The following is a 21958-nucleotide window of genomic DNA, read 5'->3' on the forward strand; positions in this document are numbered from 1 at the left end:
TGCTGTCGAACCTCTGCAAGCATCTCTCCCGTCCGGACGTTGTAATGCTCTGACTGTTGAATTGTATGGAAATAAATGATTGTTGATTGAGCATTGATACACCGAGTATTGTCCTTCCTTCAGCCCAAAGATTAAAAGAATTGGAAGATTTCAACAAAAGTAAGATGTCTCAGAATGCAGAATTGTGGTCAGATCATGCCTACTGCCTGCCACAGTGGTGTCGAAACCAAGTAAGCGGCATGGCGGAACTGCGACCAGGCCAGTGGCTGGCCTGGTCGCCCTAATGGTGGCTGAGCTGGGGGCCACATAGCGGGAGCAGGCGGTGGTGTCACGCCACCAGCAGAAAGAACTCTGGGACTGGATAAAGCACGGCACGCAAAGGATTGTGATTCTGGCAGCTCTGATCCGGTCCTGCCTGCCACTACCACCACCCCCACCAGCGTTCCCCGGCAGCGGGCGAGTTGGTGGGGTCCAGACCAATCCGGCACCCATGATTTAAGTCTACCAAAACATCTTGAGCGAGAATCTGTTCATGATCTCAAGCTGAACTACACTTCGTTTCTGCAGCATGACAGTGATTCAAAACACATTCAAAGCAGCAAGGTGTGTTTGGAACTCAGTCTGTGGGGAGTTCTTTTTTTCTCCTTGTCTTTCCTCATGTTGTGCATTTTCCATTGTTATACCTCTCTGAACTGTATTCCCCATGTGATGTTTGTGTAATGTATGTATGGTGGGTAAGATGGGTAATATGGGGCCAACCTTCGGGATCAATGAAGTTTTATTGAATTGAATTGAATAAGATCATAAGATAAACTAAAGACAAGACTTCAATTGCCTGGAGCAAGAGACAGGCATGTGGAATGGAGGAAGGAAGCAAGAGACAAAGCAAAATTTAAGATGATTTTTGGAGTGGCCTAGTCAAAGTCCTGACCTGAGTCCTATTGATATTTTGTTTCATGGCCTTAAAAAGGTGCTTCCAATGTGGCTGATGTACAGCAATTCTGCAAAGATGAGTGGGCCAGAATTCCTCCACTGCACTGTCAAGATTCAGACTCAGTTTTCACAACTGGAACTGTTTCACACCACTATTTACAATAGTTACAGACTGGTGTCATCAAAGCTGCTTTGCATATTTAAGAACCTATAGATGGAAACTATTTATGGTTGTGGGCTTCACTGAAGGTGTATATTTGACCTGTTACTGTTCAGACATAAAGAAATATAGTAAGGAATTTATTAAAAGACATTTGGAGTAGTTATGTTTGGCAAATTGATATAAGACACACACACACACATTACACACACGCGCACACACACACACACACACATATATATATATATATATATACATAGATAGCTAGATAAGGCTTTTTTTCGTACTCAGGACAGTACATAGTTATTCAAATATTAATGATACAGAAAACTCAAATAGCTATCTCATAGAAATCCTCTGTTACCACAAATTCAAAGTAGGCAGTGAAGATGAGTGTCACTTATTTGAAAACTGATTTTTTTCATCCATCATTTCAGATTATTCAATTGAGAACCTTAAGAATTATGAATCAAAACTAGCAAAGTAAAGAAACCCACTCACACCACAGGGAGAACAAACAGAAAGGCCCCAGCAAGGGTTTGAACCAGGAACCTTTTTCATGTGAAATGACAGTGAATAGTGCGCCACCATGCTGCCCTTACTAATGCATGAACACTGCTGTCTAAACTTTAATTCTGCACTGATGTTCCTTAAAGCAGTCAGATAAACAGTGAGAACTTCATGGTCTACAGCTTATCGTGAACAAGTGTCACCATCACCTGACAAACTTACTTTATTGTGATTTTTGATGTACCTGAAATTGATGACAGAGACCAAAACCTGCAGGCCGAGATCGACAACTTTTTATTCCTTTTAAACAAAACGTGACCAACACAATTATATCACATGAAATTAAAGAATTTGGCGTTTGAAGTACACTGTTCTAGGTATGTCTATTAAGAAGGGAGTAATACATATACTGTTTCCACCTGTTCCTTTCAATACATTACACTGAGATAAACATATTGATTTGGTCATATAGAAATATATACAGATACAAGAATATGTAGGAACATATCACAACATCAGAAAAAAGAAAAGTTCCACAATAAAAAACCATTCATGGATAGGATTAATACTATGTACATCTATTAGAAAAACAAATTAAAAATTACCATTGTAATTATTTATTTTTGTCTATATAATTATTAATAAAATGCGAGTACAAAAAAGTACATTTCTAACACAATTTAAACTGCAAGAGTCAAATGTCTCTAGCTATTAATCCACCTCAAGAGCCTTTAAATCAGTACAGATGTTCTCGTCCTCTGCAGGTTCTGTTGTCCTTGTTCCTGTATCCCATTTTTCCACAAGTGAAAATTACTACAGAATAAACCAATGAGTCTTCATCTGTCTGAGGAAACAGAAAAATGTGGATACTTATTTACACAGGGAGACATTAAAACATACAAAAAGCTTGAAGAGATTTTTTTTTTCATAACTACCTGCAGAATTTCCTGATCTCCTTTTTCTGTCACATTTGTTCGTAAAGCGACTGCATCTGATAAATAAATCCACAACATTAATGTGAGTCCAATTTTGTTGAATATTGTTTGGTAAATTAATGTATGATTGACTTTGCATACCATTGCAACCCACACATGAGCTATTGTTCTTGACTGAATAGATTAGAGAGGCTATAACAATCAGGGTTACAGCCAAAGCAACACATAACAGATAGAGAAGTGCATTGTCCTTCATTGAATTAGTCTTGTTGACTGCTGAAATAAAACAAAAGAAAATGAATTATGTTAGCAATGATTAAGTGTTGTCAGATATATTTTTTATATAGACTGATTTAGCATTACAGAATATTAGGTAAAAAACTAGAATCTAATCAAATGGACAAATATTCCAATTTTCCCCATTGCATAAAAACATGATTCAGTTACCATCAGTATCGGCTTTTGTTTTATTTCGAGAAAAAGACTCCACACATGTGGCCACGGCACAGTAATACATCTGTGAATCAGAAGAGCTGGAGTTTCTGAGGTAGCTGTAGAAACATGTTTTTGTTGAGAGTCCCTCTGAGTTCCTTTCATATTCATCTGCACCATTTACATGAGCACAATTAGAATCCAAGTGAGATTGATGTGGTTCTGCACTCAAACAGAACACGTTGTCATGTACTGGACATGTTTTATTCAGGAAGTCATGAAAGACCGAACACTGGAGAGTTACTGTGTGTTCCTGATGGACAGGATCAGATGGAGGAGTTGTAGTGAAAGGAGGCTCTGGTCCTACAAAAATGAAACAAAATTATGTGAAAATTTCACTTGTTATTTTAAAGACTAATTTAAATAGAAAAGGGAAAAAGAAAGAAAGAAAGACAAAAAGAAAGAAAAGCTTGTGAAAACTTGACTTAAATAAATGCCATATATGCCTCTGTTCATCAATATAGAAACAAGCTATGTAATTTCAGAGGAAAATGTGTTTTCTATTCTTACCTTCAACTTTTAAGTAGGTTCCATTCAAAAATGTTAGTTCTCGATTTACTGTTTTCATACAGATGTAAACTCCTGTATCACTCTGCTGTGCTTTTGTAATATACAGATCAAATATTCCAGGATCTGTTACAGTTCTAATGTGCTGATCAGCACTCTGAGAGCTAAATGATCTTCCTAAGATTTTAGGAAAGTCTCCAGAAACAAACTTGAGCCAAAAGAAGGTTCCTACATCTCTACGGGGGCACGTCAGGTTAATATTCTCCCCAACGTAAACAGTCTTCGTCTCGAAAGTCTGTTCATCTGAGCAACCTGAAAAATATTATTCAAGTGAGACATGAACAAGAGACAGAATCATTTACCTTGTCTTCTCTTCATTATCTATATAAAAATGGCAATAATTTAAATATATTATTATATTTTTATATATTTATATTTAAATATATTTATATGTAAATCTGATGTCTCTACAAATACTTACATCCAAAACTGAGCGTCAGCAACAAATAAAATACAACCATTTCTGGATTTTGTTTGTTTGTTGTATTACCTTCCTGATACTGTTGTAAAAATAACTTAATATAAAAGAATCATCCAGATATAAGTATTGGTAGTGGGAGGGAACTATTTCAGAGCAGTCTGATTGGCTACTTGTTATGTTGGTGTATCACTCCATTACTGGAGTGGAAACAGTATCAACCATTGTTCCAACTAAAGCACATAAAGCAACACCAAATGTAAGCCCTGTTGTCTCATATTTGATTCTTGTGGGTTTCTCAAAATGAAAGTTAGAAAAAAGAACACAACAAAGCTGAAGCACATTTTATATTAATGCCAATATGACAGTTATCGAGCCATTCCAAACAATTAACCCTTAATGATTTAAAAGAACTCAACTTGAAATTGTAATTCTAGTTAAATGTGGGGTTATTTAAGTGATATTTAATTCATTTTAATTGTTTAAAAGTTAAAATCTTATTGATCACTGAAGGCTGCAAAAACCATGTGTTTCAGTCTGGTTAAGGCATCGTCAAAGTTAGACAACAAGAATGTCTTTCCATAACACTAGATAATGACTGTAGCCACTGTAAACAACTCATAATGACAGGATGCTACATGGCAGGGACTACTGCTATGCCACTGAACACCAGGAGGTTTGTTCAGTGTTTTAACGTTTTCAATAGTTGTGAAACACACATTTTATCATAGTAGTACGGGGGTTAAAACCGTTGCCTCACAGCAAGAAGGCCTGAGTTTGACTCCACATTCCAGGCTGTTGTCTTTCTCTGTGGCGTTTGCATGTTCTTCCCATGTTCGTGTGGGTTCTCTCTCCCTCCCATAGTCCATAGAAATGCAGTTAGTGGGTTTAGGTTAATTGGTGATTATAAATTAGCCATAGGTGTGAATGTGAGTGCAAATGGATATCTGACTCTCTGTGTTAGCCCTGTGAAAGACTGGTGACCTGTCCAGGGGCTAAATGGCCTCTGGCTCTATGGTTGCTGAAAAAAGCTCAAGTGCCATACAACCCTGATAAGTGAAAGAGAATAGATGGGTGGATATTTTATCTCATGTCAGTTATGTCATTAACATCCATTGGTATAAATTGAAGAACTAAACTTTACAGTAAACAGTTTAACGGTAAACTTTGACTAGTTGCTAGATAATTTCACAAGTGTTTTGATTCCTACGTGTCATGATCCTGGGCCATGTTGGCCCAGCATTCTTAGTTTTCGTGTATTTTTGTATTTTGTTCTTTATTTAGGCCATGGTTCCTGGGTTGCTCTGTTAAGTTGTTCCTTATTTGATTTCCCCTTGTGACTTTTACCCCCTGTGTGCCCCTCTGTGTATCTGTGAGCCCTTGACTCCCCTCCTTGTGTTTTATTCCATGTTTCCCCAGCCCGCCATGCCTGTGCTCTCTCTCTCTCCTCCTCTCTGCACCTCTGTACATCCTGTTTTACTTTGACAGTCTCCCGTCAGTGTTGTGTTTACTACTGCTGTGTCTCGTTATGATTATCTGTGTCAGCTGTGTTCCCCGTGTGCTCCCACTTCCCTCGTTAACCCTCTGTGTCAGTGACAAGGTCAATGAATGTGGCAATATGAATCATAATACGTAAATGTACAGAAATATACAGTTAACAGTTGGTTTAAATAATAATGGATTGCATGCCCTGGGACATAGGCGAGGCTGCCATATCGCACCATCGGCCCCTCTGGCCATCACTTGTAGGTGAAGAGTCTTGACCACGGACACAATACCGGGGCTCAAACTGGCAACCTTCTGATCACAAGGCAAACTGCCAACTCTTGAGCCACGATCGCCCTAAATAGCAATAATAATAATACTTATGTGATGTAACACAAGCTTATAGGAATCATGTTATATACTTTTCCATAGCATTACATTTGAATTCAACAGTTCAATCTTTCAAATAACGGACAGATATTTGTGAAATCATGATACATTTGTGAATGTATTTTAACAATCTAAATATGCATATGTACAGACAGATACATTTAATAATCATGAAAATATGTTTTATTACATTACAGTGATTTAACGTTAATTTACATTTGAAATGTGAAATCAGTCTATTTACGTAACTTTAATGATATTCTAGAAGAACAGAACAAAACTGTGAAATGCAGTAAAATACTTTTATATTAGGATGTTTTCCTACAGTGCTGCCATACCCGCGACCTTGTGGTTGTTAGTTCACATTCATTGGCCGATGCTTAGCGTCATGTTATTATGTGTCCCAACATCCAATGGCATGTCACATTGTTTTCATGGCCACACCCTCACCCCAGGTGCAGAGGCCTATTTCTGTTCAGGAATGTTGTGAATACTTTGAGATTTATATTAATTGCAATTCCTACCTCTACATTTATTTTTTAAAATATATAATTAGCACAGCGTGGCCGTGCAATGTTTTATATGTTTTTTTTAGTTTTTATTCCTATTAATTATATTTTCACTTGTTACCTCTGAATTATTGAATCAGACCTAGATGACATGAAATTTTCAGCACAATTATAATTCAAATACTCCTTTAATTATTGATTATTCTCATTAATTTTCGATCATTTTATATATTTTTCCATAGTATTACAATTTGGTATGTGTAACCAAAACAGTAACTAGGAAGACATTCACACCCTCTGCAGTCACAGTCCTGCTCTAATGCCTGTTACATTGTATGTCAGGAAAATGAAAGCACCTACATTAAAATCTGGCCCTAAAAAGCAGCGGACTACAGTCAACTAAATCACGTGTGTCTGTTCCTGGCAGAAAAATCTATAGTAGCACGAAACCACAATCTCAGTTTTGGTCAAGCTAGAGATCTGTGTGTTACATGACAGCCTCCCGTCTGAGACCACTTTCAGTTCTGCCACTTCACTGCTTACAATAATAATAATTAAAAAAAAAATTCTTTACATTAATAATGTGCATGATGATTTACACATAACAATATAGCAAGCATTTAAGAAGTAAATGTGACGTTTAGAGGGTGAACATGAAAAGCTTTTCTTAAAAAGTTGTTTTACTTTGCATATTCTGCCTTTTCTTAATGTCTGCACACAAAGACAACTAAACCTAAAGTCAAAGTCATCGCTGACAAACAAACAGTGCATGGAAACTTAAGCATTTCTGTGGTTGGGGTTTCAAAGAAAGGTGTAAATACAAAGCGGCTTTTCTTCCTGTTTCACTCTACACTTCAGTTTCAGGAAGCTGCTCTTGTTTTTTTTTCATCCATATGAGAAGTCTAGCAGATTGACACAATATAAAAGTAAAAATATTATCAGAACACATTTAAAAGAGTATTTGAAGGGTACACCAACAAGGACACAAACTAGACTATTTTTTTTAATTATACACTTTTACATGTTTTTATAGCTGCTTCCAGCAGAGGGGAGGTGCTAATCAATTGTCCCTCCCTGTCCTTTGTGGCAGTGAAATTATTTAATGGCAAATTATTGACTATAGGTTTGAAACCTTGGTAAAGTGTGTTCATATGTGCCTCTCTTAGCACAGTGATGGATAAGTACTTTAATTTGAAAGATCACATTAAGTATGCATTTAAATACAGTTGTATGAATATTGCATACATGTAACACTTTATGAGAGATGCATAAAGTTGTAGACGCTTGGTGTTTGAAGGGAGCTTGCTGACGTCTTTGCTCACTTCATATCCTGTTAAAGCACACAGTGAGTTCTGTTCTGAGTAAACAGCTTCAGTAGTTGGTCAAGGGGTGGAGAAATGGCCCACCACAACTTTAGTTTGTCAGTATAGTTGTTGCTTGTGGCTTTGCTTGTTGTTCTCATGACTAAAACGCAGAAGGCCCTTTCAAAGTCCTTTGAGAGTATAAAGAAAGTTTTTATCATATGTATAAATATTATTGCATATTTTTAAACATAGACATTGTTCTAACAATATAAAATAGTTGTGGAAAGGCTTGGTAGACAAATATCGCCATTCTAGCAAAACCACTGCCTCTCTGCAAGTTGTCTCACTCACTTTCTGTCTCCATTTGCATACAGCAAGAAACCAAAGACAAGAACCTGGTTAAACACAGAATTTTCTTATTTCATTAGCAATTATAGTAATCCTTCCCCTGTTCTTTGTATGCTTATAAAGGACTGAAAAAAGTGTTAGGACTTTTATTTTTTTGTTGATTCCAAGTAAATTACTGGGTTTTGCTTTTGGGTTAGTTATGATTATAACACGTGTCTTGTTTTCATGTGAAAACAGGCAGTCTGAAGATCTGGCTGACCCTTGGATCTCTTGGAGTGCATCGGTGACTCATCTAGGGGGGGGGTAGTGGGAGGTGATTGGTTGATTGCACAAAAGACTGAATGATTCAATGATGACTCAGCAGATATGTCCTTGGACTGGAACAGATGGGCCAAATGTCACATAGCAATGCTTGGTCAGCAGTTGTTCATCCAGTGTACTTCCTCGTTCAGCTGGATGAGTACACTGTTGCCTTTATGGAGCCTTTGGGGGTCCAGTCCCATCCAAAAAGGTGCCTACTGAGCTAAATTCTATTGAAATATTTTCACAACTATATTTCACAACTATATATAGTATACAGTAGAGTATTAAAAAAACTTCCTCATTTAAAAAGAAATAAAATAAATAGGAGGTAAGAGGTGAGACAAATGCCTCCCTGTCAAGTTGCCCATCCAGTCCATATGCTCTGACTCAGACACTGAGGAAGTATCTCAACTGACAAAAGTCTGTCTAAGGCAGGGGTGTCACACTCATTTTACAAATGTAGTTGTAAAAAAACTGGCATTTCTGGAGTATAAAATGAAAAACAGAAACTTTTTTGTGTTTCACAAAGTTGCACACTAAGGTTTATTAGAGACATTGCCATAATTCTGCATAATCTGTGAAAGTTGAAATCTCTTTGGTATTGAACAGCATAAATTAGGTTTTTGTGTCAGCAGTCATTGGGGGGGAACCAAATCAGCGGCTGACAACACTGTGCTCAACAGTTGACAGCTGCATAATAAGCGAGCAAATAAGGCAGAAAATAGAGTTTTGATGCAAAACTGGTCTCAAAGCATAATGAGACATAGTCGTGGTGGAAGTAAGACAGACAAGTAGGAATTCATTACTATGTTTTTGTTAAATGTGAAGTGCAGCTTTGGTCTTCTTTTGCTGTTGGTTCAGTGAATTTTGGTCAGAGAGAGACAAAACCTTCAGTTTCTGACTCTTTGAGATGTCTGTTTTCAGCATCTAATGGCATATTTGTGCACGTACTGTCAGGTGAACAGGATTTGCTGCTTTGTGTTTACATGTTTATGTGGAAGCTGTTTGCCTGCGCTTTATCGTTTGTTGTTTTAGCAGTTTGGTGGTTGTTGAAATGGTTTTGTGAGTTTTAGCTGAGATTCTGACGTTTCACTAGTTTCCACACATGTCTATGTATGAAAACAGATGTGGGGATGCATCTGTTTTAATTTGTGTTGTATGAATGGCCTTAAGGGGGCTTTTCAATAGGAAAAGCTATAAAACTTGTAAAAAAAATGCAGTTAAAAGTTCAAAAGTGATACTTGTGCTTGTTTTTGGTGAGCATCAGATCAAGCAAATTAAGAATTTGCCATTCAAAGACGCTTTTCTTATAGTTTATTTTATGTAATATTCAATACTGAACTGTAAATTTAGTCTTTTTCAAGAAAGCAATTTCTTTTTTCACTGTTTTCATAAAAGCCTTATTTTTATGCTTTTACTTCTAAAGAAAACCTCCATGAGGTTTGAGGCCCCGAGAGGTTTGAAACCTTTTGTCCACCACAATGGAAAATAGTTGAAAATTAGAACGGGTATCACTTTAGCTAGTTTCTAAATTTATAAATTTGACACTCAGCTTTGGGTCTCCAATATCACTGAAATGCAGCCAGATGCTGCTCATTTTGCTCTGTTTCACTCTTTCCTGAGCACGCTTGCATTTTAATTAAGACTTCCCATCTCTGTGTACATGGTCTCTACCACTACCTTGCTGTCTTGTCTGCCCCCTTCCTTCTCTCACATAATGTTATGATCCCAGTCTGTCTTTGCACATGATTGGCCGCATGATGTGCCCATGACAATAAGAGTCCCATCCCTACCTGCATGGATTCTCAGCAGGGCTGAAGATTTGACTCCCTCATACTGATGGGCCATTAATAACTAACATATGAAATTATCTTGCAGGACAGATATAATGTGGCCCACAGGCTATACATTTGAAACACTTCATCTAAGGAGTCAAGTAACCACACAATTTTCCACAATTAGACAATTCTAGACTTTAATTTTTGACTGTGTACATGTGGTTGACTCTCTAATATATATGACTGTCTACCTTTTCTAAAAGATCATCACAGAACAAAGTGGAAAATAACAGAATGACATTAAAACGTGATAACATTCAAATATATAATTTTATTATAATATGTTATTTATTTTTTCAATAAATATAACTGTATTTTTTGTTTCAGAATTTAAATAAAACCCACGATGGAGCTTGAAATGCATTTCACACTTGCATTTGTCATAAAATATAGTAAACCCTAATAACAGTAGTTACTGACTGCAGAAGCACTGACATCAGTGTAGACTGTCCCCCCCTCTGCTGCTTTTTCACTCCTTTGTGCTAATTTGCTGCTTTTCCTCGTAGTGATGTTTGGTGCAGAGTAAACAACTACTGTCTGAGTAAAAAAAACAAAAAACAAACATTCAAGAGTAAAATGTACCATTGTCTTTATATTTTCTTTTTTTTCAGTTTACCTTACCTGCTGACTCTGCTGATCACCACTCCCTGTCCCAACATCTGTTTAAAAGACAGAGAAATTTACAATGACAGATACTTTCTGCATGGTTATTTTGCACCAAAGCTGATAGATATACTAATGTGAGTATAACTTTTATTACCACACCAACAACTGGATGTTTTCTTCTTGATGGTATAAATCAGGAAGGCTATAACGATCAGACTTGTAGCCAAAGCAGCACATAATATAAATAGAACTGTATTGGCCTTTTGCAAGTCCCACATGTTGAGTCCTGGAAAAATAAAAGCACCCAGTAATAATTATTACTTTTAGTGACATTATAAACTGGGAAAAAAAAATACTTTTACGCTGATGTTAAACTAGCCTATTCTAAATTAATATAGAATTCTTCAAATTTACCTTTAACATCCAGTTTTATTCCATTTCCAAAAATTATATGTCCACATGTGGCCACAGCGCAGTAGTACGACCCGGCATCAGAGGAGCTGACATTCTTGGAGAAGCTGTAGACACATTTCTGTGTGGAGGAAGCCTCTGGACTCCTCTCACATTTATCACTGTTTCCATCAGCATAAATCAAGTTGGGGTGAGAGTTATCAGATCTCGTGCTGAACCAAAACACACTGTCATTTCCAGGACATGCACTGTTCTCTGGGTTAGAGAGGACTGAACACTGCAGAGTCACTGGGTTTCCCGGATGGAGGGGACCAGATTGAGGCATCTGAATGATGTCAGTGATAGCCGTCTCTGGCCCTTAGAAAATAATTAAGTAACTGTTAATATAAATACATAAATCAATAAATTCATGTTTTACTCATTTTAGTTAGATATTGATTCGTAAACATGGGTAAGAAATAATCAGTTCTGTTTACCTTTAATTTTTAAAAATGTTGCATTTATAAAGTCCATGTCCAGTTGGTCCACTTTTATGCAGTAATAAGACCAGTGTCACTTAGCCTAGTTTGACTTATTTCCAGAATAAAGTTCCAGGTTCTTGCTTTGCTGTAATGTGAGGAGTGGTGTTAACACCGTCATAATCAAAGGTAAATGTTCCTCCCAAGAATTCAGGCCAGCTTCCAGAAACAATCCTGATCCAATACAAGTTTGCTTCATATTCAGATGTCGGGCGCGCACATGTCAGGGTCACATTTTCTCCAACACCAATAGTCTTCGTTCCAAAAAACACATAATCAGTGCATCCTGAAAGTCAAATTAAGCAGAGCAGTTAGATATAGAGAGAGAGAGATATTCCACATGTTAAATTGGAGAAATATATATGGAAAAAAGCCGACTCAAAACTTACGACCAGCTCTGAAGCCCAGCAGCATATAAAATACGATCAGCATTTTCTGATGGATTTACTTGTGACTCATTTACATTTAGGCATACTAAGATGATGCTCCTTAATATAATCACATCAAGTGGGAGGGAACAATTTCAGAACAATCTGATTGGCTGTTTGTTATGTTGGTGCTCCGTTCTACTACCACAATGGAAATTATATCAATCATCTTTCCGGCCTAAACAACCGAAACAACACCAAGAGCACAGTTTTCTTTTACAGTGGGTTTCTGTAACTCACAGAAAGTAAACAAAAGAGGCGTTACGGTAAACCAAAACACTCTCACAAAAACACCTTTAAATTTCCACAATTGTCTTTATGCTAACTGGTCGTGCTGTTTATGCATCATACAAACAACATCTTTATCAACTACAATAACATAAAATGGGTGACATATATATACATACACATATATGTCACCCATTTCAGTCAAGTTTGTGTGCCTGGGGCATTGCACCTTTACTGCTGGTGTGCACGAGATCATTGTCCTGTAGGCTGTCTCACTTTTGTTCACACTTCAGCTGTCTTAAATGGCTTCAAACTTTACACTATAATACTTTGATATTATGAGGATTTCATGGTTGATTAAATGATGGAAAGGCGACGAAGCCTGTGACTGCAAAAACAGCCTAATTCATCCATTTCACCATCATGCTTGAAAGTTTGGTATGAGGTGCTTTCAAACAAACCATACTTGATTAGTGTTTTAATAATTGAGCTATCACAAACATTAATATCGAGACCGATGTCTGCTGAGTGTGAGATATAGCTCTTTTTTTGGTGGGGGTGGGGCACAACTATGCATAAAGATTTGAAGTTAGGTCATAGAGTGTATATAAAACATCAATGTAGCTTCCAATCCAGAAAATTAAAGCTAATGAACAAGTACCTTATACCCAAAATATTTCCTTTGACAATCTGGGGGTGACTCAACATTTTTATGTTGAGTTGATGACTAGATTAACCTGTTTCAAGCCTAATTGTGTCAATGTTCTGGGCCATTTGACCCAGCCTTTTGAGTTTATGGTGCTTTTATGTGTGTTGTAATACCCACTGTAAAACAAAACTGTGCTCTTGGTGTTGTTTCGGTTGTTTTTCTATTTTTTCAGTACTCAGTTCTCTCTATTGTTTAGTTATATTTCCGTTTCCCTGGTGTCTTGTCGAGATGTCTTGTCTCCCCTTCCATGTCTCCCCTGCCGGTCATGTTTATTCCATAATTCCCCAGCCCATCATCTCTCTCTCTCTGGTGCTCTCTTGTCCTCTCTCGCTCGTGATCCCTTGCTCCCTCTCCCATCTGCATTTCCTCCTGTGTCAAGCTCATGTGTCACTCTACGTCTCTGTGTTTCCTGTTTTATTTTAATAGTGTCGTGGTCCATGTTCAGTATGTTCAGTTCCCTGTGGCATCACATCCATTTGTATCAGTTTTGTTCCCCATGTGTTTCCACTTCCTTCACTGTCCTTCTATGCATTTAAGTCTTCTGTTTTCCGTGGTTTGTTCGCAGGTCGTCTGTTCGTCTCCCCCATGTTCTCGGTCCGTAGTTTTTCCATGTTACCTGTGCTTTGCTGTTAGTTTAGTTTTTCCCAGTTTAGAGTCAGCCTTTGGTTTTGGTCTCTCCTATTTTGTGTCTTTGTGTTTCACCTTAATAAACGGCTCGTCTTTTGTTAAATATGATTTCTGTCTTCAGCGTTTGGGTCCTCTTAAATAAACCCTTTGACATACTGAATGCAATCTGATGTAGCTTCTGTTGTGGAAGTTTTCCATTAAATAAAGCCTGCAGACAAGCGGTGAGCGGTAGCTAACATTCTTTAATCAAACACACAAGAACAGACAACCAAGCTTGATGAAGTCGCCTGCATGACCGCGGGACAGACGGTCAGCAGAGTCTCCCTGAGCCTAGCATGGCTCTCAGTTAAATACCTTCTCCAGGAACAAAAGGCAGTACACAGCTGTTTCACACCTTAAGGTTCACACTCCCTTGCTACCTCCCAGAGTCCTCGAAGACACAAAAGACTCTTCCTGTGGAGTTGTCTGCTTCCCCCAACTTCCTTACTAGACCCCCACCATTTGTCTTACTGTATGAGTGTGAGACATGTTAAAATCCAGTGGCACCAAGGCATCATACAATAAAATAATGTGATTAATACATAAATAAAAGAAATTCCTATACACTTCTAGTAATGCCATGAGACTATGTTAGAAGTGGTGAGTGCAGGGCTCTGGTTACTTTGTAATTGACATGTTATAATCATATGGGTTTCCAGTATCCTTTGGTTTTTCTGCCAGCTCCACCACTCACTTATCATGTCTAGTTACATCAACTATGGTAACCCCTAAGACACTTCATAAATTCACAACAAGACTTCACAAAACAATTGCTGATCTTACGCTATGTTTTCCATCTTTTAAATACAGTCTGTGTCTGAGCTCAGCTTAACACGAGCAGAATTTTTTTTTAAAACGTGTTTACCCAAGTGTGTTTTAGTGCCCACTCCACCAGTACCTTTTTATATATGTCTAAGATAGTCACTAGTAAAGTCAAATAAATCAGTGCAATTTTGGTACAATACACTAGCATACATCCAGCTGACATCAGATTAGGCTTATGGTTAGGAAATGTGTCGATGTGCTTAGCAAATATGCTAAAAATGTTGCTTTTTGAGACAACATGGAGAAAATGCTGCGAGTGTAGGACTCAACACAATGATCCTATCAAAGATAGACAATGTGGCTCCAACGTGATTCCTCCCACTGTACAAAATGAAGCTCGGTTTATCAGGGCTACTGTGTTTTGCATGTTTGGAGCCTGAGTTGCACAGTAATGACTCTGGGATGGAGTTGCTGCTTTGAACTCCACCCACTCACCCGCTGGAGGTGACTGGGAACACGCCCCTCTGCACTTTTTACAGCTTTTAACAGTTGCTACAGTTTTAACAATGTCCGCTGGTGGTTTTACAGCAACTGACTATTAAACTAATATAAATGCAGCCATATCACTGCTTTTAAAAAGCAGCACTCACATCATTCTGTAGCCTCTACTGATTAATTCATTAGCTAGAATAGCCATTAGCATCTAGCTAGTGCTACACTGTGTTCGAGGCTTTTTAGCAATTCTACACACCTGTGTTGCTGTCATAGTTAATATGTTTGAATAATAATCCCTTATTATTTTTTGTTATTCTCAATTTAGACAAAGAGATTATATCAAGCATTACACATTACACAGGCCTACAGTGTTGTAATTATCACAACTTAAAATTAAATGCTGTCCTTTGACACTTTACCATATGAATGAGGATGATAGAAAACAAGCTTATTCAGTTTGACAGTTTGACATCCATCGCACACTCACAGAGCTCTCTCCTGCCTGATAGCATGTAGATAGAAAAGTTTAAATGGAATGTTTTATAGGAATGTAATTTGTCCTTTTATTTAACAGCAGATTTCCCCCCAGACCCTGGGAGATGGGGCAGATTTCCAAAATGTTGGAAGAAGACCATCAGAGCCAGGCTGGGTGTGGTTACCTGGTTCCAGAAATTTGGAGACAATTCCTCCCCTTCTTACATCACCGCTGTCCTGTGCCAGATGTTCCGTTGACCCACTGAGGCCATATCCACACTAATACGTTTTTTTGTTTGAAAATTCATCTTTTTCTTTACGTTTTGGCATTTTTGCTCAAGGAAAACGGAGCTTTTTGAAAATGATCTCCACAGTGGATACATTTGAAAACGCTGTTTTCGTATCGCAGTGTGGACAGCGAAAACGGAGGCTTTTGAAAACGATTGCACATTTTAGTCATATGATGCAGTCATGTGATCAATTCTACTAAGCCTCTGGGCCTGCAGCTTGGTTCACTCTGGCACAGCCGGCTGCCGGCAGCCCCCTATAGCTTCTGCTCGGTGGCTACTGGGTGACGCCTTGTCTGGGGATCCGTAGCCCTTCCCATGAGGGTGGCACGGATGCCCCTCCGGTGGTCCTCCTTGGGCTCTCGCACTCTGAGGGCCTCTGGATGTCTGGGGCCTGGATCTCCTCCATGCCTGCTTCATGCCCTGGGGGACGGGGCTATGGCTCTCTACATCCTCTTGCAGATCATTACATGGGAAACCTTTTGAATACAAGCGCGCTGATCCACACAGGTGTGCACACGGGTGTTCACTGTTCGTAGACTTAAATTACACCTTTCTTGGCTGCTACTTCAAAGCACATTGTGCGCTGTCTGTCCTGCGTGCTGCACAACAACATTGAATATTTAGTATTTACTGCTGTTTACACTTAGCTAGATTAATGCGATGGTGTTGTGTTTAGTATGTTGCTTTGGTTTTTTTTGCTTGTTTTCTATTCTTTCTCTCCAACAGGTGATCCAGGAGATTTTTTTCCCCTTTCTCACTGTCCCTCTCTCCCTTCTGTTTTTCTTTTCCTTCATCTTTCTTTCTCCCTTTCCTATCCCTCAGTCATGTCTGTCCCGTCTGTAACAACTGAAAATAAAATAAAATAAATAATAAAAACAAAGGTCGATCAAATGGACCAATACGGCAATGCCACGATGATCCATTTGGCAAAATAAATCCATTGGGTATCCTTGTTGGTCTTCAGACAACAATTCTGACGGCTAAAGAACCAAATGGGACAGGCAAAAAAAAAAAATTCTACTAAGATGGCGGAGAACATTGTACAGCAGTTGTTTTGTTTGCTGTCAATTTTGACAGCCCTATTAAAGATTATCAGTTTGTACATGCTAGCTACAGATAAAACTTGGCACTTTTCCTCAACATCCTCAACAAAACTCCGGTTTCAGATTTGATGATAAATAATCAGATGATGTTTCTGACATATTTTCAGAAACATCATCAGCAGGAAAAACAACAGGACTCAAAAACTTCACCAGCAGCTCTTTCTGAGCTCTCAATGAGGGAAATATTCTTTGGACCTCCAGTTTAGGCAGATAAAGACAGATAAACTCAGCACTTTTTGAACAGTACAATAGCAAACTTTGTGTAGCGTTAGAAGCACTGCACAGAGACTCTGGACTTTTATGTGATGATGTTGTACTCAGTTTTGGAAAAAATTAAAAAAGCACTATAATTAAAATCTGGTTACTCTGATAGGAATGCCTCTCAATTAACTTATGGCAAATAACACACACTATTAGCAAAATCCATTTACACTCACATTTACAGGCAATTTATAATCTCTGATGTATCCCACTAAGTGCTTGTCTTTTGGACTGCAGGAGGAAGCTATAGTACCCATGTATACATGGGGAGAACATGCAAAGGTCTATCTATCTAGCTATCAGATCTGCTTGCACCATTTGACCCATCTATTGCTGAGCTCTTTCACATGTTAAGGTCTCTAAGCTGTACTGTAGGTTTTTGGTTTTTTTTCTGTGTACTCACTGAAAATAATGTTCTTGGCCATATGATTCTTTCTTTATTGCAAAAAGGAGAACAAACAGTTAATACAGTGAAAAATCAAGGATGTAATACAACACAAGTATGTTGCTATGAGACATTGCCAGTGATGGTGTCTGTTGACTGTAAATATTAATTAAGATTAAAAAAAGACACAAAAACAAAGAAAAGACCAAAAAGTCCAATATACAGCATGTTTAACAAGGAAAAATCAGGATCAATTTAAATTTGAGGAGATGCTTAAAATTATCATTGACATCAGCATTTAACTTGAGAGTAGACACTGTCTTCAGCACACTCTCTCTTCTTTCTTCCTCTTGTTTTTCTTTCAGAGAAATTCAGCGCAGCGTAGTTTAGTTCTTCATCAACGACGGTCTGGGTAGTAATTAAAAAAATGTTATCTATGTAGTATATAGATCTATTCTGACATATTTTAAGTAAATAATGATGCATTTTCATCACTTACTGGTTGGCGTGAGGCGCCAGTTTGTGCATCTGATATAGCATTTTCTTTTCCTAAGAACAAGATAAATAATAAAGACAAATACGAAATATTTTCAGAACTTAAAATTTATTGACTAATGAAGGCTACAAAAATCATTATGGAGGCCTCAGTATTGCAAGAATTATTTATGATGTGTGCAATGGTTACAGTAATTCTTTTAATGTGATTATCTATATATAATAAATACATATTTAGTATTTCCATCATTTAAGCCCATATGGAAAAGATCTTATAAAGTTTGTATCTGTCTTGTGTGAAACTTGTATGAAAAGCATACAAGAGTGAAAACAGATATAAGATCCCTTGAAAAATTATATAAATGAAACTTGTATGTTTTGGATACTTACTAAAACAATATATGAAAGTAATGAGAAAGTGGCCACTTTCATGAGTAAATCATATAAGCCTTATATGATTCACTATATGAAGTAGGCCACATCTTATGCAAGTCTTTTATAAGTTTTTACTATTTCTTTTTCATATGGGAGTATAACTGAAATACACTAAGCCTTTCAAATATTTGTAGTTTCTTACATTTCTTACCTTTAAATTGTTTACCTGCTGTTCGGTTGCACATGAGGAAAACATTTCCAATGACAGAAATGCCCAAACAAACAATTAATACTCCCAAGTGAATAAATGCTGATTTTGTGGATGACTCTGCAAAAAAACAAAGAAAATGAACTCTGAAAAAAACCCAAAACATTATCATTGCTGATATTATTGGTTGTATAACTAAAGAATTGGACAGTAATGTCAGGTATTAACACATAAAATTACTAATAATTCTGACTGGCTGTTTAAAACTGAAACTCACATTTTTTCCAATTAATTTATAAATCATAAACTTACCTTGAATAACCAGTGTAGTTCCACTTCCAAATAATATCTCCCCACATGTGGCCACAGCACAGTAGTAAGTCCCAGCATCAGAGGAGCTGACGTTCTTAGAGAAGCGATAAACACATGTCTTCTGATGGTCAGATCTTTCATCACATATATTACTTCTGTTTCTGTCAGTGTAGATGATGTTTGGAAGAGATTTATCTGATCCCTCTCTGACCCAGAGAATATTGAGACCTCCTGGACACGTCTTGTTGTCAGAGTCAGAGAAGACTGAACACTGGAGCGTCATTGTGTCTCCTGGTCGGACTGGATTTGATTCTATCAGTAACTGACTGACTGCAAAGTTTGATGTCCTCTGAGCTTTTCCTGTGTAATACAAATCACATTTTTCCAAACATGCATAGAAAAATTTTCAAAGTTTGTAAAAGTAGGTTGGCTTATTACCTTTTACTAACAAATACATCCCACCCCATGTAGTTCCAATCCATTCTGTGTTTGTACAATGATAGTGAGCCTCATCCTCTTGAACTGTCTCTAAAATGATCAGGCTGCTAAAATTTGCATCATTATTTATCCGAAATCTTGAGCTCAAAAATCCAGGACTAAAATCAGCTTTAGACTGAATCAGAGTAACTATTAATTTAAGAGTATCCCCGACACTCTGCTTGTACCATTTGACTCCTCTAACGCTGAGCTCTTTGGGAATAGCGCATGTCAAGGTTGCTGGTTCACCAAGCTGAACAGTTTCAACTGGAACCAGAGAGTCTGAAATAAGAGAAAACAGAAAAAATAAACTTTTTTTGCTGTGGTAACTTTCCATTGTAAAGCTAGTTTAGTCTGTGCAAATGTATTTGACATATAAACATTTTTAGACAACTTTTTTAAAAAGGCACTTACATCCTTTGTGAAGACAAAATAATGTAATCCATAGGACAAGCATTTTGACAGTGTTTCTTGTTGGGGACCTTACTGGTATTTTAGTGAGTGAAGGCGGTGAGATGTATTCAGATGACAAAAATGTATCTGATTGGCTGAGAGAATAGATTCAAACGTACACTTAAAGTACCTCCTCCTGCGCTTTGTAACACCATCTCTCTTTCATGTTCTATTGCAATTTTCCAGATTATTCAGTTTTTACGTTTGACTACTTTTGAACGCTGTTTATTTGATGTTTATTCTTGTTCTTGGATCTTATGTAAAAAATACCTCAAACATTTCACACTCTGCATTTCAGAGCAGGTTGGGTATTTTATAGTTCAGAGGTCATGACACCCCGAAGTGCTGAAGAGCAGGGTGAACCAATGTTTCTTGGCCTAAGGAGATGGTTTAAGCTCCTATAAAAAATAATAACCAATTGGTAATTTTTGTAGCGAATTTAATTAGCATTAATGAGATATGTCAAGAGAAGTCTCACTCGATAACCCCACGGTGGAGCTAGAGGTAAATCCAGAATGATGCTGAGCATAAGCTACATGATTTTTTAAATTAGAAAAATTAGATGTTTTCTTTGCATCAGCTGGCTTGACAAAACTATGAACCCAATAATGGGTATTATAATGAGATAATATCAACTCTTTATTGGTCAAGACAGCCTTTTTTCCTGACCTATTAAAAACATCCCATCTATTTCATGAGCTGAGATGATGAACAGGTGCAGACCAATGAAAGATTAGTCTAAAAATATATTTCAACTCATGGAGAGAAAGAGAAATATTAAAATAGTAAATATATATCAGTAAATCTCAATTTTTCACTCAGTGTATTGTCAATACCTGCTGTTCATTTTTAGGTGAGTAATTGGTCAGTAAGACAAGGAAGTGTCTTACCGAATCCCAGATTCATCCCAGATTAATACCGGATCTCCGAACCACCTCTGCTGTCTCCTTATGATGGAGAAAGGTTCTAGGATTGAGTTCTGATATGCTCTGGGAGCTCTTTTCTGCTCTCTATATCTGTGATCTAACTGTTTTAGTCATTACCCAAAATTTGTGCCAATAAATAATCCACAGAATCCAGAATCCACAGTTTTGCTTTCATGGCCAGCTCTCTATTTAGAATCAGAATCAGAATCAGATCAGAATCAGAAAGGGGTTTATTGCCAAATGTTGAGCAGGTTTACAACATTAGGAAATTGCTGCGGTGCTTCAGTGCAAACATACTGTCATAAATTACGCTTAAACAGACATGAAAAAAATAAATAAATAAAATAAAAATAAGAATAAGAATTAAAAGTGCTAGTAGAAAGATATATACATGAGTGCAGGTGGTGATCAGTGCCAAAACATGGAATGATGCAGTGAACACAGCGTAGGGTCATGTGTTAGTGGTGGGAACAGTCGTACGTTTATTGTTCATGTGTCCAACAGCAGAGGGGAAGAAACTGTTCTTATGGCGAGAGGTTCTGGTGCGAATGGACCGGAGCCTCCTGCCTGAGGGGAGCAGGTCAAACAGACTGTGTCCAGGGTGAGAAGGGTCAGCTGAGATCCGAGCTGCACGCCGCAGTGTCCTGGAGGTGTACAGGTCCTGCAGAGATGGGAGTCTGCAGCCAATCACCTTCTCAGCAGAGCGCACAACACGCTGCAGTCTCTGTTTGTCCCTGATAGTGGCTCCAGCGTACCACACGGTGATGGAGGAGGTGAGGATGGACTCGATGATTGCGGTGTAGAATTGCATCATCGTCCGTGTTGGCAGGTTGAATTTCTTCAGCTGCCTCAGGAAGTACATCCTCTGCTGGGCTTTCTTGATGACGGAGGTGATGGTGGGCTCCCACTTCAGGTCCTGGGTGATGGTGGTACCCAGGAAGCGGAATGAGTCCACAGAGGTGATGGGGGTGTCAGTCAGGATGATGGGGGGGAGTGGGGCTGTGTGCTTCCTGAAGTCCACAATAATCTCCACTGTCTTCTGGGCATTCAGCACCAGGTTGTTGTGGCTGCACCAGGACACCAGACGTTCAACCTCCCTCCTGTAGGCAGACTCATCCCCGTCCGAGATGAGTCCGATAACGGTGGTGTCATCTGCAAACTTGATTAGCTTGACGACTGGT

At 38.1% G+C, this 21958-nt stretch overlaps 1 protein-coding gene, 1 long non-coding RNA gene and 1 pseudogene across 3 annotated transcripts; all 3 read right to left on the minus strand.

The window, feature by feature from the left end:
* Positions 1 to 2692: 2692 nt before the first annotated feature.
* On the minus strand, positions 2693 to 3859 carry LOC121813180. The gene is made up of 3 exons (XR_006053558.1): positions 3541 to 3859; positions 2986 to 3333; positions 2693 to 2814 (listed from the first exon to the last, which is right to left on the minus strand). It is a non-coding gene; the product is annotated as an uncharacterized LOC121813180 (long non-coding RNA).
* A 6732-nt stretch (positions 3860 to 10591) lies between these two features.
* Positions 10592 to 12159, minus strand: LOC106632715 (annotated as a pseudogene).
* Positions 12160 to 17336: 5177 nt separating this feature from the next.
* Positions 17337 to 19881, minus strand: LOC121813183 (signal-regulatory protein beta-2-like). Of its 2 annotated transcripts, XM_042216765.1 has the most exons (6): positions 19813 to 19881; positions 19360 to 19680; positions 18922 to 19281; positions 18613 to 18729; positions 18031 to 18080; positions 17337 to 17939 (listed from the first exon to the last, which is right to left on the minus strand). In XM_042216765.1, exons 1-6 carry the CDS (start codon positions 19853 to 19855, stop codon positions 17823 to 17825), a joined length of 1008 nt encoding a protein of 335 aa, XP_042072699.1. In that variant the 5' UTR covers positions 19856 to 19881; the 3' UTR covers positions 17337 to 17822. The 2 variants fall into 2 exon arrangements, with proteins under 2 accessions (XP_042072699.1, XP_042072698.1); XM_042216764.1 differs by lacking the exon at positions 19813 to 19881 and having other exon boundaries at positions 19360 to 19741.
* Between the last annotated feature and the right edge of the window lie 2077 nt (positions 19882 to 21958).

The sequence above is a fragment of the Haplochromis burtoni genome, unplaced genomic scaffold, assembly GCF_018398535.1.
Source record: "Haplochromis burtoni strain Fernald_Lab_line unplaced genomic scaffold, NCSU_Asbu1 Contig_1237, whole genome shotgun sequence".
Classification (NCBI taxonomy): domain Eukaryota; kingdom Metazoa; phylum Chordata; class Actinopteri; order Cichliformes; family Cichlidae; genus Haplochromis; species Haplochromis burtoni.

What these genes read in the sequence shown, in the direction of transcription:
- LOC121813183 (XM_042216764.1), bottom strand. Translation starts at nt 19,735, where the DNA reads ATGGAAAGTTACCACAGCAAAAAAAGTTTATTTTTTCTGTTTTCTCTT. An exon ending in GATGTATTTGTTAGTAAAAG is followed by an intron (nt 19,282 to 19,359) that starts GTAATAAGCCAA and finishes TGTATTACACAG; the next exon opens with GAAAAGCTCAGAGGACATCA. An exon ending in AGCAGGTAAACAATTTAAAG is followed by an intron (nt 18,081 to 18,612) that starts GTAAGAAATGTA and finishes TCTTGTTCTTAG; the next exon opens with GAAAAGAAAATGCTATATCA.